Consider the following 26,659-nt stretch of genomic DNA (forward strand, 5'->3'; position numbering starts at 1 on the left):
CGCGAAACTTCCCGTCCTACTCATAACTCTCTCTTCATATAGCCGTAAGCCTATTACATATGCATAAAACACTGTGATATAACCGCGCTCGGATCGGATCGGTTTCTCACTGTAATCGAACCGCTCCAGGGTTCGTTTCAATCGAGCCGAGACCACCTTTTCAAAAACCCATAATATGGGCTCTTTAAAACTAGGAATAAACTACTTCCGAAATGCATACAAAAGTTTTTTGAAGGATGACCAAGGGGGTATAATCTGAGAGAAGAACTAAATTTCAGGAGGTTGAAAACAAGAACAACTTTAAAAAGTTTGTGTATGTCTGTTTGTGTTGTGAAACTATGGAACAGTCTAGATCAGACTCTCAAACAATGTCAGGATAATATTCAAATAAAAAAAACGGTATAAATATATATTATTAAAGTAATATAATGATGAAGGTGATTGAAAAAGGATAAAAAGAGAAAGGTATTATGAAATTTTAATTAATGGCTATTTGCAGTACTATGTTTTTTTTTTTTTTCTATTTGCAGTTCCATGTATTTTTTCTTTCCTTTGGGTCTATGTTACAAAATGTAAAGGTAAAAAATGGAATCAAACATATAATTTATCAAAGATGCCAAAAGGATAAAACATGTATCATGTACAAAGAAGAGACAAGTAAAAGAAGAAATTTTATGTATTTTTTATATATGATATTTTTGTTTGAAAATAAATAAATCAAATAAAAATATATAGGTTACAGCTGTTTTACTGTTCAGTTCACTACAGTTATTTTTTATTTTTCGTTTTTGCAAATAAACTCTTAAAATTCTTATTAAAAAATTACTTTAATCCAAAAAACATCTGTGAAAAAGTACAAAATATTCTTGAAAGATGTTGAAGAACAAACCCTTTGGAACACAAGTGCAGTACAGTTCTTACCACACCATTGGCATATTATACATTGGCATACTGCACAGGTGCAGTAAAGACGGAGTTTACTTGTTTTTACCCCAATTTACTGCAGCTTATACTGCTGTTGAACTTTATTGTACTGTATTTGAACTGTGTTTATGCTTCATTGTATTGCAATTTTGCAATTATACTTAAATTTATTGCAGTCATACTTCTATACTGCTGTTATACTGCAGTTTTACTTCAGTTTACTGCAGTTATTTTTGTAAGGGCTTCACACCAGCATTGCCATACAGAAATAAAAAAAGAAAATGCTCAATACGTTAATATAGAAATGATGAACAAACATTAGTGCTGTAGAACCAATGTACTATCTGGGTCAGAATGTAAAGCTTTTAGTTGGCGTTAAGAAAGTTTAGCTTAGTGTTCATCAGGGAGATCCAACATCTGCTAGTAAAACACCACACGATTGTTGACTGGGTTAAACAAGTTTTTTTTTTTTTTTTTGCAAACAAATTAATAAAAAATGATATTCTTTCTGTACACATATGGAGACCAAGCATTGCTGCGGTGACGACTGACGAGGTTGTTTATTGCAATATATTAACAACAAAGAAGCACCTGTTCTTCCATGTACAATTCTGAAATCTTTCATGGAATGGAATCGGTTTCAGTTGAGTGGTAAGGTTAAAGGTCAGTTGAGTGCAGGTATCACACCTGTGGTATTTGGACAGGTGTGAAAAATCATCTATATTATGAAACATTGCTTTAATTTGAAAAAAAAAAAAACTCTTTTATCCCAAAATATTTTCCAGGGTTCATACTTCAAACTTTAATGTCAGGTGATCCTTCAAATATCATTCTAAATTGGTGAGTTTAATATTGGTGCTCAGTCGTGGTTTTCATGATTTTCAGTGCTGATAGTACTTTTTGAAAGCTTCATCCTCTGGTGGAAATGTTACATTTAATTGGTAATATCCCATCAGCGAAGGCGTGTTGAGTACTGTAATAAGTATTGAGTACTGTTAGTTTGACATTTGACTTTCATTAGACATTATTCAGATTTAAACCAATTACATTCTTGGCTCCAGTTATAGTTTGAGCCAAAACTATGTCAGATGGACATAAATATGTGCCCTTTATGTTGCACAAAGTTTCTATAATGCAATGCATAAAAATATGAAATAATTCCTCTAAATCATTAAGGAGTGGACAAATGCAACAGAAAAATATAGAAATTGATTAAATATTTTAAAAGATAGGACATATGAAAATAATATACATTAAAGGTGTTTTATTTATATGTAGTGTATTTATTTATTTGATAAATATATAATTGTCACTAATTTAATCTCTCTCTCTCTCTCTCTCTCTCTCTTTCATAAACTGTAGTTAATCACAATTATGCTCACTGATCATAAACACTGACTACTTATTCCAGACAAAAGAATACCAAGCAAGTGTCATAGGTATTTACATTAGATGTCGCTTACCCTGTTGTTGTCTATTGGAAGGAATACGTCAATGAAGCCGCCGATTTAGTACAGGGTAGCGCTTCTTTGACATGAAGGGACCAAGGTGCAGTGGAGGACTTTGGCTATCCAGAGCCAGAGATATACACACATATCTATGATCGGGAGTTTTGCCGCTGCTTAGTATGATAATATCTATTTAGATTATGAAAATGATAATTTTACATCACTTCTCTCATCGATGCATGTGACCGCATTGCTGACAAAAAGCATGTGTTTGTGTGTATGGGAACGTATTATCCTCCCACTGTTTGATTTGATCTAACCCTTGTTCTGAAACTCTCCTGCTTTCACTTCTCATTATCACGGAGGGAGCTATACCGGATATATAACGGAGGGATACTCGTTCACTTAGCCAATAATAATAATACAAGTACTGGTACCGCAGCATCTTGTTGACATATTTAATTCATTCACATTGTTTGCTGATTTTATTCAACAAAACTAGCATGAGCTGAGTATTTAGTGCGAGTTAACAGTTACTTTGCCTTATGGCGAATGCATTTAGTGACTGTATTAACGTTACATGTTAAGTTTATATCATACAAAAACGTACAAAAAAAAAAACAATCTTACCCATGAAATGTTCTGCTTTTGTGTTTTGTTTTCTTTGTTTCCTCGTTACTACAATGACACTTGTGCTGGGAGCACTGTACAAACGTGGCGGCACTATTGACGCATGCTCGGGGTCTGTGGACGACTTCTAGTGAGCAAGTGTAATTTCTTTGCTCCAGATCACAAGGTGGCGATAACGCACATTGTGCGTTGGATTACCATTCCGCCATAACAAACATCAGAAGAAGAAGAACAGAAGAACCCAATCAGCGACTCCTCTCAGTTTGAACGTGAAGCGGTTTAATATTGTGTTGCTTTTACAGAAGTTATAACGTTATTTAAATAATCTCTGGAAGGGATCTGCATGTCGAAAACACGATCGCAAGGTAAACTGTTAACATTAAACATAACGCTTTTATTTTTTTAATTATCTGAATAATTGACGGTAACTGAACGTTTAGACTAACGTTAGCTACAGTGCTGTTTTTACCAACTAAGTTACAAAACGTTTCTAATGTAACGTTAGGGCATTGTATTAAAGATGTGTACATTTGAAAACTGCGAAATGCCACTGTTTTTCACTATGTTCTCTTCATTCCTTACTTGTGTTGGTTTTTAGTGTATTATTATAGCTTAGCGTTAGTTTTTTAGTCTTGCTATACAAACTAAAGGAGTTTTTTTTACTTGACAATTCTTTAGGGTTTGGAAATTCTCTTAACGTTAACGTTTGTCAGTAAAGAATTATTTTCAGCTAACGCTATGTAACATCAATGTGAAGAGAATATAGATCTCGATCTCTAAAGATTAATATCTTGATATAGCCAAAAGACGATAAATGTCAGAAGTGTTTTTTTTTTTCAGGCAGCAATTTTAGTTATGTTATTGCAGTTTAACAAAACATTATCAGGGAGCTGTTAAGAACGGAAAACCTTTGTGTCTCAATTGCAGATTAGCAGAGCAATTAACATTACATTCGTACTTCTTACAATTTAGCGACTTACAATGTTTACTTTTTTCATTTAGTAGTTTAGCCTTTCCTAGGGACTTTTTTCCATTTTTACCACACATCTATTCCATTTTTCCTATTGAACTAAATTGTCAAACCCATGTCCACCCAAGAGTTTTATTTAATAAACGATTATTTTTATTTTGATCTTTGTAGTAAACGTCCAAGATGAACGCAAGAGGAAAAAACGGGCCGGTATTTATCAAGACATACAGTAAACGAATGCGAAAGTTGGAGCCTTGGATCTCCCCTGACCTAAGAAAAGCGGCTTTCTCTTTTTCAAGCACTTTTTCATCAGATCAGTCGATACAAGAGACCCCAAAGCCCAAGAAAAGGTAAAATGTACTAATTAAAACATTATATATGAATGTATATATATCATATAATTTATTATATATGTATTTTTTTTGCTAGAAAAAGCTTTTGACTGTTGAAAAGCAGGTGGTTATGATTCACTATATCAGATTCACACATCCATTTCTTTGTTCCAAGGAAAATAAAAGAAACTTCCTCCCGCACTGCTAAGACCAAAGTGATGGCTGCCATAAAGGAAAATAAAAGTGATGAAGAAAACTATTCACCATCCTTACCTTCCAGGTCAGGACTGTATTGAAATAATATAACATATATTAAAACACTTCAGAACAGATATTTAGCACTTTGCTTGAAGCCCTTTGAATCAGGGGTATCAAACTCAATTCCTGGAGGGTCGCAGCCCTGTGGAGTTAAGTTCCAGCCCTGCTTCAATACACCTATTTGTAGGTATCAACAAGCCTAACGCGCTCAATCAGTTTACTTGGGTGTGTTTAATTATGGTTGGAACTAAACTGTGGTAAGCTGCGGCCCTCCAGGAACTGAGTTTGACACTTGTGCTTTAAACTCTAAAAGCCGTTATTACTCATGTTACAGAACAGCTGTTATATTTACCTTCAGTGTTTGCTCATTTGTCTGTGTTATTATAGAAAGAAGATACATGCAAAACCCTCAGTAAAGACTACAGCCATGAGAAAGCCTCGAACCACAAAGAGGGCAAAAAAAAGTACACAATTAAATCTCAGCAGCAGTGAAAATGATGACGACTCCATTATGATAAACCATGTCAGTTCCAAAACTGCTGCTAATGAATGTGCTGGGTAAGTCCTCTAATGCAGTACAAATAATAAATCTGTAAACCATTTCTGCTATGTAAATTCATAAACTGATGTTTTGTCTATTTAGTAATGACAAGAAAGTTTTAAATCCTCCTTATTTGGGCAAGTTTGTCACAAGTCGCAGAAGACCACTGCCACCCATCCAAACCAAGCAAATTGTAAGTAATTATGCTACTGTCTTCTCTGTTGCTGTAAAGTGATGTGCATTATTTTCCACACATAACAACTATATGGAAAAACAGCCTTGTTTTAAAACTTATAGTTTCACTTTATCTGGAAAAAAAGGCGTGACTTGTATTTAACCTAGGGATGCTCAAAATAATCGATTAACCGTTAACCGAAAGGGTGCGTTTGTGACCGATTAAGGCTATCAGTTAAACGATAAAAATATTATTTTATATATTTTTATTTTGACTGCATAAGGGGCCGATTGAATGCGCCTTTGCGTTAAGAGGGGCATCTTTTGCACGCGGCTCATCCCAGAGCAGCAGTTTGTGTTGTCAAGACAACTACAGAGCTACATTACCCTTTCAAAACATTCAGTTATTGTTGTTGTTGTTGTTTTTAATAGCGGATTATGATCACACCAAACGTATTAAAAGGTAAGTGGATTATAACAGCGCAAACTTTTCTGTTACCGTATTGACCTCATTCTAAAATGCGGAAGTGCGCCTGTTTTCGCGATTGTCTTAGAACTTCCGATTCAGTCGCCTATGGGAGAAATGACTAGGAATAATAAACGGCAGAAAATGGCCAAACTACTTGCTCAACAAACAAATGTTTGCATGACTACACAGACCAAGTAGCATAATATAATAAGAAAGTATTAAATTGCAAAATCAAGCAGCGTAACGAGCAGTTGTTAACGTCAAAAAATGAATGGAAGTGAATGTGACCGGAAGTCGCGAGACAAAAAGATTCAAATGGCAGCGCCCACTCGTCAGCTGAGAATAAGGTGAATAGTGCTGTGCGCTGTCTGTTTAATCCTTTGGGGTTACATGCTGACTGACTGACAGGTGCGCGATGCGTGAGGTCAGCAAACACGCAGAAGCTTTCAGTTAAGATGAACACAGTTTCTATAGTTATACTTTATTTAAAGATAAAGTATGACTCTGTATGTCTCTGTAATCACTCTATCTTGTTGTAGTTTATAGCCGTTTCGCTTTACTTCAGGATGCATTAATGCCGGTCTAATCGCTGTTTTAAGTTATCCAGAGCTGGATGAATGTACAAATCCTGAATATCACAATATTATTAAATATTACAATTGTAACAACATAGACAGCAACACTTTTGCACAATCAATACCCAGCTGATTCAGTCATTTCATAAGAGGAGCGCGCTTCTTCTCTTCTTTTTTCCTTGTCAACATATAAAGGCAGGTGCGCCTCGCGTTTTTGGAATGAAAAAAAAACACGTTAGCTGTGGTCGGCCACTTGTTCAACTGCAAGACATACTTAACTTTGCGGGACGATAACGTATAACCCGTGCTTACAGACACATTTGCCAAAGAAGCAAAATGGAAGAAGAATATTGCTGTTTGAAACAGACGTGTTGATGCCAAAAAAATCGTTGATGTTGACCTGGATCTGCGTCATAAATGCAACAATTAGGCTTTACCTTTTATTTTACAGCTTATAAAGCATGTACGCAGATTAATGCAATATCATATTTAAACAACACAACTGTTTACAAAAAGTCAACATATGCGTGCGTTGTTGTCTTTTCATCACGCAGTGCGCGCACTTGAACCGTGAGGGAGAGAAAGGAAACCATACATCAGGACATATTCTTTAAAATAATGATTTCTATTAAAAATGTAAAAAGGTTTTGTGATTATAATAATAACAGCGGGGCATTAAATAAATGCATATTTTCCGTGGAGAGAGCGATTTGAGGAAGTCTGCTATTTTTATTTGACGGAAGAAAAAAAACATATGATTGGAAAAAAAACAGCCTATGCCGGTTATTAAAAAGAATCAGTCAGTATTTTCGTTTTGTAATATAACTTAATTATGTAAGTGAAAAAAATTTAGGGCAGTCCTATTTATTTTATTTAGTTTATTCTGTTCTTCTGTGCTAAACACTGCAGGTGCGTGAAAATGCTCTGTTGTTTTGTTCTGTTATTAATATGCTAGCATATAAAAATAAATCAGTATTTTATGCAATATTTAATTTGTCGGACACAAAATAGTCACGTCAATTTGTTTAATATAAAATTAATAGTAATCTGACCAGTTAACCAGTAATAACCGATTAATGAGCGGCGGTTGTCGGTTAGCAAAAATAACCGAAATGAGCATCCCTAATTTAACCCAATCGATCAAAATTAAAATAGGCTAATTATTTTAACCAGTATCATCTGCAAAAATACTGATTGGAGCATTGATACTAGAATAGAAAATACTGGACGATTTTCGTTGAAATATTTTCCTTTGTTCTAGGCTGTTCTTCACCACACATTAAATTCATCTGATGATTTCCTCCCTTCATCCTTCCAAAACAAGCGCAGGAAGACTGTGTGCATGAAAAACTATGACTCAAATAAACATGCTGCTCGCAAATGCTTACAGAACCGTGTGCCTCTGGCTGAGGTATCTTTTAATGACAGCGATGACCAGCATCTCCCAAGTAAATGTCCCCTTCTGTCCAGCACCCCTTCTGTAGTCTGCAGACAGCTGAAAAACCTACCAGAGCCCTCCATCAGTGAGATCTCCTCCCTTAGCTTTGATGAATCTGGACAACCTGCCGAAAACAACAACAATTCTAATGGTTTGGACTATGTCAAAGAATGCGATATCATTCCACAGGCAAACACTAAGCAACAGCTCCAAAACCCAGGTGTCTCTTCTGAGAGAGTCATAGAACTGAAAGAGGGAGAAAAGGATGTAACTGAGAAAAGGAAAGATGATTATAGAGAGATGGTTCAACATAAAAGAGGATTCTCAGTGGCCATGTCTGCTCAGACACACACAGGTTTTGGTTGTGTGTCACCACAGTCACAACTACAATCTTTAGAAGAAGAGTTAAAAGAGAGGCAAGTAAAGGTTTATTATTTAAAAAACCAAATGGGTGGAAAACTGGTTTTACAAACTTATAAAAGATACTCTCTGAAACAAGTTATAGCAAATACGTGGTATGTATATAGATATACAAGACCACTGCTAATTCTTCTGATTTCAACTGAGTGTGGGTGTGTTAAATGCCATTTAGAAATACCATACATAAGCATAAAAAACATAGGCTTAATCTATTGTTTACAAATAATTTCAAGACTGTGTGATCAAAAAAAAACTTAATGCGGCAGCTTTTACAACTGTTAGCCTTAAACAAATTGTAGCTGAGAGCAAAAACACTCATTGACAAATATTAAAAAATGTAAATCTCATTTAAAAAGTTAGTTACTACTTGGACATGAAGAACTTAATAGCTGAGGCGTTCGCAGCATTTTTCTATTTCATTATTTCTATAGAGACAGAGCATGTTACCCTATTTTTCAGCTATTTGGTAGCATAAGTTTATGACGATTTTAAAGGGAAGTGACTGCTTTTAAAGCAAAATAAATACTTTGTTACTGACATTTAACAGGGTTCCCAAGAGTCATGGAATTTCAAGATTATCATGGAATTTTAAAAAGCCATTCTAGTCATCGAAAGTCAGGGATTTTATATGTAGATATATTTTTTTAGTTTAAGTCATGGAATATCAGCAACATAAAGTGTCTGATTTGGTAGTGAATTGTCTAAATTTACAGTAATAGTTTGGCCTTTTGTTTTGTTGTGAAAATATACACATCTTGATTTTTTTTAAATTACTTTTTGACCTCAATAACCATTTGTAATAGGAAACTGAAACAAAGAGCCTCATATTTGATACATGAATGACTCTTAATGGTCAAAACAACAAAACTGTAAAAAAAATTTGCAACAGCATTAGACATATCATGTTCATTTCTAATAAAAGGAACATAACCTTGTTCAAATAGGCTTTTGCTGAATGGGCATTATGATAATGTCACAAACCATGTCTAAAGTAAGTCACACACTGCTGTGCTGTGTATGACAAATCAGGGTAACACACACCAGATAAACACTTTCTATATGCAAATACAATGTTATTTATTATAAAACAATGCAGATGGCACATAATTAATTCAAACATTGTCCTTTGTATACAAATGAAATTTGTGGCAATTAAATGGACAAATGTTCATATTTTAAAGACATAGCAGGGGGAAATGGAAGTTAGTGCAGTGCCTGTCCAGACTCCCTTTATGTAGTATATCCAACAGGCACTGAAGAGCACTGATTTGTACAGAAATTTTGTAATGGAAAGACAGTTCATCGGTTGCACTTGGGCTTGCTGACAGGAATTTAAAAGTCCATGTGCATATGTAACCCATTGCAAGACTGGGAACCCTGTTTAAACATTTTGATGATCTTATAATTATTTTTGAATGTGGAATGCTGTAACATTATAGAATACCAAGGTATGTCTAAACTGACAGGTAGTGTGTGTGTGTGTGTATGTTTATAAATGGTCAATTTTGGTTTTTAAATTAATGGCTTCCTGTTCATTTTTTTCTATTTTGATTTTATATAGGTGTCACAAAGTGGAGACGGCTGTAATGCTCAAAAAAATTAACATCTCAGACCATTCATCACTGCTGGGCTGCAGCAAGAAACAGGAAGAGAGGACTGCTTTAAACTCTTTGGAGTCGATCATGCCGGCAGAAATTCTGAACAGCCAAACTTATGTAACTGTATCATCCAGCTGCTCTACACCATCGAAAGCATCCATCTATTTCTCTTCCTCTAAATCACTCTCCCCTTCCCATTTACCAGAAGCAAACCAGTCTCTTATTGAACGTCTTAAGGCTGAATGTCTGTTATCATCCCTTGCTGTCTGCATTCCTCGTCTTGACTTGGGCATGTATTCTTTTATTCCACATGGAGTGACAAAAGCACCCTGCACTGACAAGGACTCTGCCACTTCCCCAACTTTAAAGAAGGCAGAGCATGTTATGCCAGACAGTCCAATTAATCACAGGACTCCTGGTAATTTGAAAGCGGTTGTCCAACACTTGTTTCTACCACTTCAACTACCTACGGTCTCTCCACCTGCCTCTGTAGCTAATAGCAAAACACGACCGCCTGTTGTGACTAAAGAACGCGCTGGTACTGGCACGGGTCGTAAAGTTTGTGTGAGTGGACTGAATGTTAGCCGGTGGTCTAAGAAGGGTGCTGGAGAATTCCAAGACAAAAGAAGGAAAAGGGAAGGCCGAACAAAGGCTGCTTCAGGAGACTACAGTTCATGGGGCAGTATGTTGTCTACTGGAGCAGACACCTTTGTAAAGGTTGGTTACTATATTTTTGCAATATTTACACCTTTTTTTAAGTAATTGCAAATGTTTTATCTAATTTATAACCTGGTTGTGTTTATATATATTTGTAAAAAAGGAAGTAATCTATTTTATAGTTTATTTTTATTGTGCCATAACATGTTTAGTTACATGTGCTAAGGGCCAATGTTCCGGCTTTTTGATCTACCTGTGGAAGCATGGTAATGGATTTTGTTTGAAAAGCACTTCATTTTGATCTTCCTGACTTTTAAACATAATTCACCAACAAAATATGTATCAAGATTAAGATGTGAATGATTTTAGAAAATGTAAAACATTTGTTACTAAAAATAAAAATCTTTTAACAAAAAATACATGAAGTGCATACAATTTGTCACACAAAAACGTTTAAATTAAAGAAATAATATAAGTTCTATTCCAGACCAACATCTGGCAACCAAGCAAAAGCTTATTGATATAGTAGAAAGATTGAGAGTAACCCCATTACAGAAAATTGGCTGTGCTGTGGCCACTTGTGAAAAAAAATATTGTTTTGTAAAAGAAATTGATTGTAACTGAAATGTGGTGTCTGTGAATTCATGCAGGAATCCGCATGTGGCATGGTGCAGGGCACCAGTGGGATGAGTCTGGCTGTGACACCTCTCAGACTTGAGCAAATGAATCTCTCTTCTTTTCTGGCCAACTTCACTCCTGACAATCTCACAACACACTCCTGGGGCAGACTAAAGGCAGCACTTTCCCTGCATAAGAAAAAAACTGGTATGTTATTATTTAGAAACTTATTTGCACTCAGCAGAGATGAACAAATCTTTTATTGTTGCACAAAACTAACCAAATTTTGAAGAGACGTTATGGACAATATTTGGTCTGATCTGTTATAAAAAATATAAATAGTGTATGCTTTAAAGGTGTTGTACGTACGTTTATTATTCATCTAACCATAATATGCTTGCAGATATTTAGGAAATATGCTAAGTAAACATACTTGTTTATTTGAAAAACAATGCTAAAGTCATACTAATGCTAGACAATACAACTCTCCTTTAAAACTACGCATTCCATGTCTGTCTTTTAGTCTTTATAACTCGCCCATTGCCAGATTACCCAATTATATTTTAGCACCTCGGGTTGCCTTGGTGGAAAACAGCGAACTTCATTTCAGGCCTTGTTTACACTAATACATTTTTGTTTTAAAAAAACACATAAGTTTTGCTGCAGTTAAGCGTATTTGTCCACACAACACCAGAGTTTTTGAGCGCCGAAAACTGAGCTTTTTCAAATTGCTGAAGAGGCTGTTTCCATTTTAAAATGCTGCTGCTCCGTGTCAGTTTTGTCAGTTTGTTAGATGGGGGAAAACTGAGAAATCTGATAGAGACATTTATTTGCCTGTCTGAAATGGGGCAATTTCCTCAATATTATGTAGCCTCAACAGAGTTTAGTCTTGCATCCTCTTGTAAGTTCAGACTTCGCAAATTTAATATGGAAAACAAACTCCTGGAGAAACGTTGGATGAATCTTCAAAGGGAACAATGTAGTTTGTATCCTCATTCACATCACCCTGGCTATGTTGTTTCACTTTCTTAACAATACAATAGGGATGTAACAATTTTGTAAAAACCGTCATACCACAATAGTAATTTTTTTCAATATAACCTTAGGCGCATGACTCAATAAAACTACATTTCTGAGAAAAGTTTGCTTAGGCCAGGGGTCGGCAACCCAAAATGTTGAAAGAGCCATATTGGACCAAAAAAAACAAAAACAAATATGTCTGGAGCCGCAAAAAATTAAAAGCCTTATAAGCCTTATAATTATGGCTACACATGCTGTATGTATTTATATTAGCTATATTAGCCTACTATAAAAATTACTTCATTGGCTACAAATACATACTGAGCCTTCATGATTAAATGTTCATTTCCCTGCAGTGCATCCTGTAGAGAATGACGCGCCACGTGACTACTCTGTTGTACGATGCCGTCTCAAGTTTAACTTAATTACAGTATATTAATGAATTGTTTAATGATCAAGTTTAACTTCATTACAATATTAATGCATTATGTTTAATGATCAAGTTTAACTTCATTACAATATTAATGCATTATGTTTAATGTTCAAGTTTAACTTCATTACAATATTAATGCATTATGTTTAATGATCAAGTTTAACTTCATTACAATATTAATGCATTATGTTAAATTATCAAGTTTAACTTCATTACAATATTAATGCATTATGTTTAATTATCAAGTTTAACTTCATTACAATATTAATGCATTATGTTTAATTATCAAGTTTAACTTCATTACAATATTAATGCATTATGTTTAATTATCAAGTTTAACTTCATTACAATATTAATGAATTGTTTAATGATCAAGTTTAACTTCATTACAATATTAATGCATTATGTTTAATTATCAAGTTTAACTTCCTTACAATATTAATGCATTATGTTTAATTATCAAGTTTAACTTCATTACAATATTAATGCATTATGTTTAATTATCAAGTTTAACTTCATTACAATATTAATGAATTGTTTAATGATCAAGTTTAACTTCATTACAATATTAATGCATTATGTTTAATGATCAAGTTTAACTTCATTACAATATTAATGCATTATGTTTAATGATCAAGTTTAACTTCATTACAATATTAATGCATTATGTTTAATTATCAAGTTTAACTTCATTACAATATTAATGCATTATGTTTAATTATTAAGTTTAACTTCATTACAATATTAATGCATTATGCTTAATGATCAAGTTTAACTTCATTACAATATTAATGCATTATGTTTAATGATCAAGTTTAACTTCATTACAATATTAATGCATTATGTTTAATGATCAAGTTTAACTTCATTACAATATTAATGAATTATGTTTAATGATCAAGTTTAACTTCATTACAATATTAATGAATTATGTTTAATGATCAAGTTTAACTTCATTACAATATTAATGAATTATGTTTAATGATCAAGTTTAACTTCATTACAATATTAATGCATTATGTTTAATGTTCAAGTTTAACTTCATTACAATATTAATGAATTATGTTTAATGATCAAGTTTAACTTCATTACAATATTAATGCATTATGTTAAATTATCAAGTTTAACTTCATTACAATATTAATGCATTATGTTTAATTATCAAGTTTAACTTCATTACAATATTAATGAATTATGTTTAATGATCAAGTTTAACTTCATTACAATATTAATGAATTATGTTTAATGTTCAAGTTTAACTTCATTACAATATTAATGAATTATGTTTAATGATCAAGTTTAACTTCATTACAATATTATTGCATTATGTTTTGCTTTGATGAAATTAAAGAAATGCAATAAAGAAATCAGATTTTTTAATGTTTTTTTTATTTTGAGGATTCAAAAAACAACATCAAAATGAAGGTGCACAACGTGCCCCTTATCTGGGCAACAAACAGTGCAATAAAACGCAGCCTGCCATTTCCATTTCAAGATCAGCTCGAGTCATTCCTGGGAATGTGCTCAACAAGGAAGGGTCAATCTCCAGGGGTGTGTGTCAAGGAAAGACAGTCTCGTTTTTTCCTTTCGCAACTCGCAAAATCTGCTCCCAAATGCAGTTTGCATATCAACGATCGCACCTTGTAAATAATCAACGTTGAGTGAGTGATCGGGATGGGCTTCTTTGAATTCTCTCAGGGAGGGAAAATGAGAAAGCGTGCCCCGCTGTACATCTTTGGCAAAGACAACTTGCGCTCCATGGCGCATCACACAGCCGCCGGTTTGTTTACAACAGCTACCTGCCTGGCATCCCGCCCTGCTGATAGAAACGTGTGTCGCAGCCTATGACGCAAATCTTCGTTGACAGAAATGTTGAAATTAAATATTCTACACACTTTTACAGCATTGGAAAACGTTAAGATTGTTTGTCCTCCTATAGAAACCATATTAAAACAAAAAATATATTTACCTCCCTCATCGTTTTCCATTTTCAAACATTTTTTGAAAAAGTTCCAGGGAGCCACTAGGGCAGCGCTAAAGAGCGCATGCGGCTCTAGAGCCGTGGGTTGCCGACCCCTGGCTTAGGCGAATGAAGCGAACGGGAGGTAGCAGGAACTACAATTCCCATCAGCCTAGGCGTGGCCATCATCCTTTGCGGTCTGTTGTCACTACAGATCCAGTAATGCGGAAATGGAATGTATTGCAAGTAGCGGGGAAGAAAAAGAGCTAGAAATGATTGAACCTAAAGCGGGTTTTAAATCGGATGTGTGGCAGCATTTTGGTTTCTTTCTAAAAAGATACGAAAAAGGAGAAAAGGTGACAGACAAAGAAAAAAACAGTATGCAGGTACTGCCAGACTGTGGTGAAATAACTCTGGGAATACGACTAAAAACAGTCATGGGGATTGCAGACTTGTTACTACAGCACACTTGTTAGATTAATGCAGACATTGATTTGTACCGCAAAGAGACCTCTATCTTACTCATGGCTTTGTTTTTCCTGTAAATTATTCAATAAATACCGTACCGTGCCATTCATACTGAGGTATTATCGTACCGTGAAATTCTGATACCGTTACATCCCTACAATACAATGAAAATGTGATATAAAGAACTGCCTATTTACATTTTAATATTAGCAACTTAACAGACACCAAAAATGTTGAGGCGTTGTGTAGCTACATATTTATATGACCATCATCTTCTCTTTATGCGTATTTATAACAAAACGGGCCTATAACATTACCGCCTCCTTTAATTTTCTTTGAAAATATGAAACATATCCTTTCTTTTGCAGAATATCAGTTTTAATAATCAACAATGGTCATTGTAAAAGTATACCATACAGTAAGTTTATACATTATAGGAAATAAATGCAAGCAATCAGTCAATATCCTGAATCTGTGTCTGTGGCTAAATTATTTAATTTATTAACCTAACTTATCTTTGCGCTCAGCCAAAACACATTTCCTGGGAACAAGTAATAGATTCAAAAGACAAAAGTTGGGGAATATGTAGTTAGATATAGACAACAAGATAAATTAAATATCACATTTAACAAATATAGTGAGATTAGATACAGCGGTAGATCTTTGATGAACAGGCTGGTGTGAACAGCTCTCATCGCTGCAGTGCATGCCAGAGTATGTTCGTGGTCACGTGTTGTGTGTTTTTGCGCATTATAGTGTGGATGGAAAGTTGTTTCCATCCATTGTTGAAATGCTGGGGGAAATGCCAGCGTGGAAGCGGATCCTTTTCATTCTAAAACGCTGTTTAAAACTAAAACCTATTAGTGTAAATGGGGCCTCAGTCTTGAAGGCTGCATCAGTGTATGCAGGTGACCGTGAGATAGCAGCAGCCTCCGAAATGAGTTTTAATTGGCAAAAAATATAATTATTGCAAACATAAACATTAGCAGAGTAGCTTGCATTGTAACACTGTGTCTTAACAACATGCAACATATCAAGATTTGCAGTGGTAAGCAATTTGTCTGTCCGCTTCAGATGCAACATGACAGAAATATTTAAATAGGGCCATTTAGAAGCATTTAGAATCTAATTAATACTTATCAAACCTTTTTTTTAACATTAATAAAAGTACATGTTGAGTGGCTGATATTTGTAGGTTTGCATCGAGGCAGCTCTAAAGTTCAATTTTGAAGTATATATGAGAGAAATTGCGTTCAGTATTGCAATACTCTGCTGCAGTTAGTATGGTAATAAATGTCACCTAAAATAGGGCTGTTCGATTTTGGGAAAAATCATAATTACGATTATTTTGGTCATAATTGTAATCACGATTAATAAAAGCGATTATCAGTTTAAGTCAAAATTATTAGCGCTCCTGAGAATATTAAAAAAAAAAAATTTCCCAAATGATGTTTAACAGAGCAAGGAATTTTAACAGTATTTCCTTTAATACTTTTTCTTCTAGGCTTATTTGTTTTATTTTAGCTAGAATAAAAGCAGGTTCAAATATTTTGAAAGCCATTTTAAGGTCAATATTATTAGCCCCCTTAAGCAATATGTTTTTGATTGTCTGCAGAAGAAACTACTGTTATACAGTGACTTGCCTAATTACTATAGTGAAGCCAATAACCTTTAAGCATGTATGTAAATTGCTACAAAATGTGTATGTATTTATGTTTTTGCAGCATTTCCCACCCCACGGCGCTTTGCTCAGTCTCACCTGAAGTCCCCTGGCATTGGATTTCCAGCAGACAACAGTCTAGACCTTTTTGCTTCGCCTTTCTGCACCCCATCCAGAATGAAAAGTTCACAGATGCTCCAGTCCACTATGAACACCCCCATGGTAAGGACTCGAGAGTTTTGCATTCTCTCTTTGTCACTAATAAACGGTTATGTACAAGTCCAGGTCAAATTCAGCTAACAATTTTTCTTTGTCTGATCCAGACTACATTTCAAGAGGATATCAGTGATGCAGAAAAGGTGTATCAGGAATGTCAGCAGAGCGGCCCACTTTCGTTTAGCGACTGCATCCCTCCTGCTCGCATGAAGCACCTCAATAAAATTGGTGAAGGGACATTTGGAGAGGTCTTCTCAACTATAAATGATTCCAATGAGAGTGTTGCTCTCAAAGTAAGTGTACAATTTAGTAGTAATATACAATGTCATTGTGAAGCATAGTAACTTGTGTCTGTCACATCACAGGATGAATACAAACTTGAATTGTGAACTTCTCTATAGATGTAAACCAAAGTCTGATTTGAAAAGCATACACAGATTCACATAAATATAATTTCTGTAGATCATCCCAGTAGAAGGCAGTCAGCAGGTAAATGGTGAACATCAGAAAACATTTGGGGAAATCCTTCATGAAATCATCATTTCCAAGTAGGACATCAGGCATTGATAAGCAAACAAATTTTACAATATGATGTTGTGTCAGTTTTCAAAATTATCTAAAATGTTCTTACAGAGAGCTGAGCAGCCTTAACCTGAAGGAGTTTAACAAGTCGGATGGTTTCATTGGACTTAACAAGTAAGTCTTATTTATTCATTCCTCTGTTTGGCTAACTCAATTGAGAAGTTAGGTGCTTGAAAGTATGAAAATGTTATATAGTGTTAAGATTGCACACATGAATACCAACATTTTTCAAAGAAAGTTTCATTTTTCTTTATGGGTGAGCTGTCAATTTACCTTTTAGCCTACATTGTGTCCGTGGATGTTATCCTGAAGCTCTGCTTAAAGCATGGGACAAGTTTGACCATCAGAAAGGGTCAGAGAACGATCGACCTGGTAAGTAAAATTATTAACAAAAAAGGTTATGGAATTCTATCTTGATATTTACTGTCCGTTAATGTTTGTACAGATTTCTTTGATGACGAACAGCTGTTTTTAATCCTGGAGTTCGAATTTGGAGGAAGTGATCTGGAAAACATGAATGGCAAGGTACGTGTGCAGATAGTTTTGTTTTATAAACGCTTCATTATGTAATGGATAATCAGTTTGGCATGTTAAAAGAATTTAATTGCACGACGTGGAAGTGAATAACCAACTGACGCATTAGCGGAGGCCTCCGCAAAGTGCATTTAAAATCCTTTAATGCACGTCATGCCGTTGCTTATTCCATGGTCATTTGCTTAGTTCTAGTCAAGTTAAAATTAGTTTTGCTCTTTATATAGCACAACATATGACTGCATTTCCATCAATTGTTCACTCTAGTTCCAATTGAATCAGCTGTGAAAGACAAAGGAAGAGGGAGCAAGGCTGAGCCTACGAGTGAGGTCATGTGTGCGCATGTAAATTCTAAACTTTCAATTTAATACTGTGAAAGCTAGCACAATTCATAATTTTCCCAATAAATAAATAAAAGTTTTATTAAAATGACCAGATCAATTAATCTAGATAATAAAATTCTAAATGGATATTTTATTTCTAACTAGGGTTGGGCGATGTCGACCAATTTGACATCGTACGATTTCTAGTTTGAAACATCACGATGGACGATGGCATTATCGTCGTAGCCAGCGTTGAATTAATTATTTATGAATAATTAATAAATTCATAACGTATGAATGTATGGATTTTGTTTTACCCATAACCAAATCATAAATAAATAAAGTAAAAAAATAGGTTACACACAAATAACCACCTGTCAATCACTTTTTTCGCAGAATTCTTGCATGAATAAAGTGATCTGTGTTGTTATAATGGTGTCAACAAACTCGGTTCCTAAAAAAGGTGCACAACCAACAGCAATCGACCAATCAACAGTATCTAAGGTTTTCGCTAAAATTACTAAGTACAAGCAATAAAGCGAAAGATAGAAGCAGTGTACTGACGCTGTGACACGTTACCTGATAGATTAAAAACAACAAGAGTCGTTAGATAGAGACAGGATTAATTAAATATCACGCTTTACAACTATAGGGAGACGCAATCCAGCGGTACATCCCTAATTAACTGTCCGAAGTGCTCTGCTGGATCTAAGAGTCAGATGCGTGCATAGCCTACACTGCGGTGCATGACAGAGCGTGTGTGTGTGTGTGGTCCAGTGGTGTGCGTTTTCAGCGTTATAGTGTGGAAGAAGGGGTTTTCAGAAAAGCTTGGTGAAACGACAGTGTGGACATGGATTGTTTTCATTCTAAAGTGCCATTTTAAAACTCCGACCTATTGTGTAAACAGGCCGTGTGTATTTAAAACGTTATTCTGTTTTAAAATGTTAACATGTATATATTCTTTTTTTTATATAAAATTTGTTTTATTATATAAAACAATAATATAGGGCATATGCACAGCTATTGTTTTTTTTTTCTTTTTTTTTTCAGTAACGTTTAATGTGACTCTTTTTCAAATTGATAGGGTTCCTTTTACAGCATCGATGTTGTAATGTAATTAAACATAATCAGTTAAATAGACTGAAGCATTCATTTAGTTGTTCGAGTGTAAAGTGAGATGAAAAGCTGCACACACCGTCAGAATCAGCAGGCAAGCGCAGAAACTCCCATTGAAAATACTGGAATAAAATAGGTATGTTTTGAAGACATCGTGTGAAAAAATGGAATTTAATGCAGTGCTTTTTTCTGTCTAAGACCTACGTTAGATCCTATATCCATCAGGCAGTAAGGATTGTTAATTATGAAAGAAATTGGATGTTAAACGCTGCGTTTTATTTTTTATTTAAATGCATATAGTCAACCAGAAGCGCTTTAACTGGGTTACTGAAAATTAAAAGTCCTTCTGCATATACCATATTGACCACTCGAATGAATCGATCACAGACTTAGCTGCATCCTTGAATAAAATAAAATTATTAAAAACACAAAGACTATGCACATTAAATAAAACATTCATAAAGCTGTATGTTATAAAAACGGAAATCACTGGTTCGGCATGTTGAGCCACCATGTCACTAAAAATAACAATGTGACTTTTGCTATTTTCCTTTAATTCCCTTGTGCAGAAGTCTCAAAATAAAATTGTTGCACCAAAGTAGGGTTAAAGTACATTGCTTTAGCATTTAATATGCTATACATGCACTGTATTTGAGCTCTCAAACTAGTTTTACAAACTCAAACAAAATCCCAAAAACAACACGTTTCTAGACAACCCTCTCTTCATGAACACATAAAGTAAATAGATATATAATAAACATTAGTCAATAAATACATGACTCACATCTGCACCAAAAATCTGCAAGTGAACACGGCAATTGTATGACCGTTGCTTCAAATAAGAATGTTCATTATGTGTCTGCGTGAGGATGGATTTTGGATAAATTGCTTGAAACTGTTGTGTTGCTTACATAATAGTTTAGTAATAATTGACAGAAAATGTCAGTAATTCAATGTTGGACTTGGAAAAAATGTGCCATCAAAGTTTTTTTGGGTTACTACAAATGTGTACAGTTGAAGTAACTATTATTAACTTTTCTTGTGAAATTGGTTGTTTAACCAAGAAGAGATTTTTTTCAACATATTAAGCATAATAGTTTTTTTTTTACCATGGTAAGAGTACATACTATTTTTTTCTACTTGTTTTGCAAGATGCTAGTATTCCATCTAAAGATCAATTTAAAGGTTTAACAAGGTGAACTAGGCAAGTTAGGTTATTAGGGAAGTCATTTGACAACTGGGGCTTGTTCTGTAGACCGCTGTAAAATGTTTCTCAAAGGTGCTAACAATATTTAAATATATATATATTTTTAAATTAATATTATTAAAAATGCTCTTATTCCAGCCAAACTAAAAAATGCATTTTTAGAAGACAAATATAGCAAATACTGTGAATTGAGAAAAATATAATATAAGTGTTAAGAATTTTGACTTTAACAGTATATTTATGTAAAAATCATTACATTTAACTTGCTGTGAAAAATGTGTGAGAACCCTGTTTTCAATGCAGTAGTCTGTATTGTCATTCCACAACAGGAATTTGGAACTGGTTATATACACACACCATATACCAAGCAGCATTTATGTACCATTTTTAACAGTACTTCTCAATTACTCCAGAAGAATCTGCAAATATGTCTGATTATTTGATAATCCAGATCATGTGCAAATAATTGAGAAATGCAACAAAATGCAGCAGGTTGTGTATGGAACACACCAAACAAACTAGCCTGACAGATGCTTATTGATGGCTAAAGCTGCCCAACAATCGACCATGGGATCAGTGTGTCCAAGGCCCAGTTGCATGAAATTGTGTTTTTAAAATGTTTTACCAAACATTTCACTGTAGTCTTATGGCAATGAGTGCTGCTGTAGTTGTTAAGGTCCCAGTATCTCATCATCTCCCATAAGCAGAAAATAACAAACTTCAAAACCCCAGTTGTTTTCATTTATTTTGCTAAAAACATCACAGAAAACCAAAAAACATAAACCAATCTCAACATAGAATGGAAGAATTCACACACAAAAACAAATACACTTCAAAGTTGCTGTAACCTATCAATCTCTCATTTGCACAAATAATTATGGAGTTTGTTTTCGAACAGTTTTATAATTGCTTTATTTTTTTAATTGTATATATTCTGAGTTCAAGTTGACTTAGTGGAGCTTTCTGGGTCCTTTAAATGTATTAAGGTGAAATGGCTGCTAAGGACTTAGATAACTAAGGAGGTTCCTTAATATTTCTTCTACTTCCCTTCTCTACTTTCATTCCGACTGACCAAAATGTATCTTTATACCTAGTGTAAACAAGGCTCTATGCTCTTGTTGCTCTAAAGCCATAAGACTTCCAATCATCTTGAAATACATTAAGATACTTTAACAAAACTTGTTTTCTTTTTTCCATTGCAATTTCATTCTGCCAAAAATTTAAGGACATGTATAAAGGATATCCATATATCCTGTAGTTTAATCCAAATTGTCTAAAGACACACAACAGCTTGAAGTTGCACTTGATGATCCCCTTTTTAGACACTTTGGGGCAGATTTACTTGCTGCTTGCGTCAGCACAAATAGTCTTTTGTTGTTAAAACAGTACTGTCTGCATTACTAGCAGCTGCTATGAAGCAACGGCTCTGAAAAGGTGTGGACACTGTTATTTTGCGCCTTTTAGATTACATCATCTAGACCAGGGGTTCCCAAACTTTTCAGCCCACGACCCCTAAAATAACAATGCCATTGACTCACGACCCCCAATATCCTCTGAGGTGGTTAAAAATACAGAAACCTTGGCGCACAAACACCAATAGACCCAAGTCTATTCTACATTTAATTTTTTAAGTGCTGTAAATGGGCCATTTACAATGGGTCTTTAATGTAATGTAATTAACCCAGGGGTCGCAATCCAATAGAACTAGTAACTATACGCTACTATAGTAACTATAAGTGACTATTTTTTTTCTCTTCAGTTGGTTATGGATGAAATAAAGTAATTCTTATGGTTTAATAAAAATAGATTTTTGAAAATCACCAGTCGGCCCTCCCTTCATTGTCCTGCAACCCCTCGGGGGGTCCCACTGATCTAGACATATTGCTTGTTAAGCAAGGTCATTTTGAATTAACTTAAAGAATTAAACTTGGATCTCAGCCGGCAGCTAGCTCTCTGCAACTCTCACATGGTCGCCCACTAAAGCTAAGCAGGGCTGCGCCCGGTCAGTACCTGGATGGGAGACCACATGGGAAAGCTAGGTTGCTGCCGGAAGTGGTGTTAGTGAGGCCAGCAGGGGGCGCCAACCTGCGGTCTGTGTGGGTCCTAATGCCCCAGTATAGTGATGGGGACGCTATACTGCTCAGTGAGCGCCGTCTTTCGGATGAGACGTTAAACCGAGGTCCCGACTCTCTGTGGTCGTTAAAAATCCCAGGATGTCCTTCGAAAAGAGTAGGGGTTTAACCCCGGCATCCTGGCCAAATCTGCCCACTGGCCTCTGTCCATCATGGCCTCCTAACCATCCCCATATTCAATTGGCTGCATCACTGTCTCCTCTCCACCAATCAGCTGGTGTGTGGTGTGCGGTCTGGCGCAAAATGGCTGCCGTCGCGTCATCCAGGTGGATGCTGCACACTGGTGGTGGATGAGGAGATTCCCCCCACTGTGTAAAGCGCTTTGAGTGCCCAGAAAAGCGCTATATAAATGTAAGGAATTATTATTATTATCTCACAACTAAAAAGTTATGCAATAACAGGTCTGCCAAACTCCTTGCAACCCTTCAGTTTGTTCACTGGTTCTTTTAAATATCTTTTCAGCTGCTCTATCTATGGTCCTAAAGACACTGATGGAAATTGTTTATATACACATAACTGCGTTATATAAATGGTTGTTGTGCTTTACCAGGGTGTAAAAAGGCAAATAGTTGAGCATGTGGGTGCTGTTGTGAAAACTTTCACCTTTGCATGTAAAAGGTGAAAATGCTTTTTTTATATAATGACCAGCTAGCTGACATTTAGTTTTATTGCAGCTATCCTCTATGGCCCAGGCCAAAAGTGTGCTACATCAAGTCACTGCATCCTTGGCTGTAGCCGAGCAAGCGCTTTGCTTTGAACACAGGTAAGTTTTGAAGATCAGGAGTAAAAGAATCAAATGTATACAAATTCTACTGTTTGTGCCATAAACATAAGCTGATGCAAATGGTGTGTACTGACATTTCAGAGATCTTCATTGGGGGAACATACTGGTGAAGAACGTCAAGCACAAGCACAACGAATTCATTCTGAATGGAACAGTTCATTGCATTGAGACACGAGGAGTTCACGTCAATATTATTGACTACTCGCTCTCACGCCTGGAAATCGGTCAGTCAAAGATGCAACTCTATTTGTTTCACTTTTTTGCCACAAATATTTATGTTTCATGTTTAAAGTATTCCAAATGTAGCACTTATTAAATATTGGAGATATTGTTTTCCAGCATTAAATGTATTCTGGATATACACTCACCAGCCACTTTATTGGTTACACCTGTAAACGAGCAGTTGAATGCAAATTTCATATCAGCCAATCACACGGCAGCAACTCAATGAATTTAAGCGTGTGGACATGGTCAAGATAATCTGCCTCAGTTCAAACCGAGCATCAGAATGGGGAAGAAAGGTGATTTAAGTTACTTTGAATGTGTCATAGTTGTTGGTGCCAGATGGGCTGGTCTGAGTAATTCATAAACTGCTGATTTACTGGGATTTTTGCGCTCAAACATTTCTAGGGTTTACAGAGAATGGTCCGAAAAAGAGAAAATATCCAGTGAGCGGCAATTCTGTGGGCGAAAATGCCTTGTAAATGTCAGAGGAGAATGGCCATACTGGTTCCAGCTGATAGAAAGGGAACAGTGACTCAAATAACCACTTGTTATAACTGAGGTATGCAGAAGAGCATCTCTGAACGTACAACACATCCAACCTTGAGGTGAATGGGCTACAGCAGCAGAAGACCACACTGGGTGCCACTCCTGTCAGCTAAGAACAGGAAACTGAGGCTACAGTTCGCACAGGCTCACCAAAATTGGACAATAGAAGATTGAAAAAAGGTTGCCTGGTCTAATTTGGATGGTAGGGTCAGAATTTGGTGTCAACAACATGAAACCATGGATCCATCGTGTTTTGCATCAACTGTTCAGGCTTGTGGTGGTGGTGTAATGGTGTGGGGGGTGTTTTCTTGGCATACTTTTGGCCCATTAGCACCAATTGAGCAGTGTCAAAGCCACAGCCTTCCTGAGTACTGTTGCTGACCATGTCCATCCCTTTATGACCACAGTGTACCCATCCAGATAGTTCAAGCAGGATAACATGCCATTTCATTAAGCATGAATGATGTCAGACTGGTTTCTTAAACATGACAATGAGTACACTGTACTCAAATGGCCTCCGCAGTCACCAGATCCTCAATCCAAAAGAGCACATTTGCGATGTGGTGGAATAGGAGATTTGCATCATGGATGTGCAGCTGACAAATCTGCAGCAACTGTGTGATGCAATCATATCAATATGGACCAAAATCTCAGGAATATTTCCAGTACCTTGTTGAATATATGCCATGAAGGATTAAAGCAGTTCTGAAGGCAAAAGGGGGTCCAAAACAGCACTAGTAATAAAGTGGCCAGTGAGGGTACACTACACTACAGGCCCTAATATCCATCAAGCAATTTAAAGATGAGCCATGTATGTCATTTCAAGCAGAATTTGACCAGGGATTTTATTTGGAGCTTGTTCAGTTTAAAACTACTTGCCAAAACAAACTTTTAATATGCTTTTACATTTTGTGTCCATTTATATATTAATCTTATTGTATTTATGTTAAACATCATTAACCGTTATGAATGCTATCCAAAAGTTATGACTATAACAAAATCACACTTTTTTTAACTGTTTAGACATGGTTTAAGTTCAGGTGATGGAGTTGAAGAAGCTGTGAACTTGATATAAATGGTAAAATGTTTGCAAACCCTTTTTTGTCTCCTCAGATGGACTGACTGTATCATGCGACATCTCTTCCGATGAGGAGTTGTTTATGGGTCAGGGAGATTATCAGTTTGAAATCTACCGTCTTATGAAGAAAGAAAACAAGTGTGTGCGCTATAGCCTCAAACTAAAATATTTTCAATATTCTTTCATTCTTAATTCTGCATTTATGATGAGTTTTCCTCTCTGTTTCAGAAACTGTTGGTCAGCGTATAATCCTCATTCCAACGTGCTGTGGCTGCACTATCTGGCTGATAAACTTTTGAGCATGAACTACAGGAACAAAACCCAGTCCAGCCAGCAGAGGACACTGAAGAGTGCCCTCAATGCTTTTAAGTCAGAGATAATGAATTATCCGTCAGCGACAGAAGCTCTTATGAAATGCAGTTTCTTTCAGTGAAACGGCTGTTTTAATTACCACAGTAAATAGACCTGTATATTTAGAATGATTAATCCAGAACAGATAGAATGTTCTACTATTTTGTACAAAATATATTTAAAAAACAAATAAAGAAAATGTGCAATCATGCAATTAAAAAAAATTAATTTATTGATACATCATCTTGACATAGTAACACTTTTGGCATAGTACGGCAAAACCAGCTATTCTTGCATTCTCTTTTAATTAGGAAAAGTTTCAGCATTCCACACCACATTTCCAGCAATCAAAACTTGGCAGTTCATTCTATAAATGAATAGATGTCCATGTTGGATTTGAAGGAGAACTGTTCAGTTTTTTTTTTTTTTTTTTAGACCTTGTATGATCGCCTTTGTGCTGGAGGCATAATGTGCAAGAAGAAAACACAAGTGATACATCAATAATGGAAGCCTCTGCACATTAACATTCTTTTTTTCAGCGCTTTGACATTCACCATCTCTGCAATCGTTGTCCTTCACTGTTCTAATGATTGGTTGAGTGCATAATCTCTTGATTTTGTAACATTAAGACATTGGGCCTGTGTGCTGCTGCTGTTGTCAAACAAGTTAAAATGAGATGCATCCTGTAGAAAAGCTTATTTGGTGTTAGCTTGCAGTTGAGAGTTATTATGCACAAAAAGGAGACTTTGGTGAGCCTGTCGTCGAAATGTTCAGTGGGACCTCAGAATGAGAAATATTTGGTGAACCACTCCTGTTTTTGAGGGTCTTGTCCATCAGGCCCTGTTTCAATAACCCTCTGCTCAGCAGGAGTCCTAAAGCACAAGATTATTACATGTTAAACATTGTCAAGGGGATAAAACAAAACAATAACATCTTTTTATTTTAATACCTTCATAAGACCAGAGGTTGTAGTGT

General features: G+C 35.5%; 2 protein-coding genes across 4 annotated transcripts in view; one reads left to right on the top strand and one right to left on the bottom strand.

Moving 5' to 3' along the window:
* The first annotated feature begins 3,245 nt into the window (after positions 1-3,245).
* Positions 3,246-25,908, top strand: haspin (histone H3 associated protein kinase). 2 transcript variants are annotated; one of them, XM_087237177.1, is made up of 18 exons: positions 3,246-3,367; positions 4,144-4,322; positions 4,480-4,584; positions 4,950-5,120; positions 5,206-5,296; positions 7,583-8,175; positions 9,741-10,494; positions 11,085-11,259; positions 16,658-16,815; positions 16,917-17,102; positions 17,272-17,357; positions 17,443-17,505; positions 17,672-17,763; positions 17,837-17,916; positions 23,375-23,463; positions 23,566-23,708; positions 25,369-25,471; positions 25,562-25,908. In XM_087237177.1, the coding sequence occupies exons 2-18, from the start codon at positions 4,156-4,158 to the stop codon at positions 25,764-25,766; spliced, it is 3,261 nt and encodes a 1,086-aa protein (XP_087093303.1). In that variant the 5' UTR covers positions 3,246-3,367; positions 4,144-4,155; the 3' UTR covers positions 25,767-25,908. The 2 variants fall into 2 exon arrangements, 1 of the variants encoding a protein (XP_087093303.1); XR_015476580.1 differs by lacking the exons at positions 16,658-16,815; positions 16,917-17,102; positions 17,272-17,357; ... (5 more) ...; positions 25,369-25,471; positions 25,562-25,908 and adding an exon at positions 14,591-14,812 and having other exon boundaries at positions 11,085-12,066.
* fam184b (family with sequence similarity 184 member B) overlaps positions 25,901-26,659 on the bottom strand; it is a 50,050-nt gene continuing 49,291 nt past the window's right edge. Inside the window, exon 19 of one of the 2 annotated variants that reach the window (XM_087235778.1) lies at positions 25,901-26,556. In XM_087235778.1, coding sequence (XP_087091904.1) covers positions 26,466-26,556 — 91 coding nt within the window. In that variant the 3' untranslated portion in view covers positions 25,901-26,465. The remainder of the gene's footprint in view (positions 26,557-26,659) is intronic. The other variant, NM_001201530.2, reaches the window with a different exon arrangement.

This window comes from Danio rerio, chromosome 1 (assembly GCF_052040795.2).
Source record: "Danio rerio strain M-AB ecotype USA chromosome 1, GRCz13ab, whole genome shotgun sequence".
Taxonomy (NCBI): domain Eukaryota; kingdom Metazoa; phylum Chordata; class Actinopteri; order Cypriniformes; family Danionidae; genus Danio; species Danio rerio.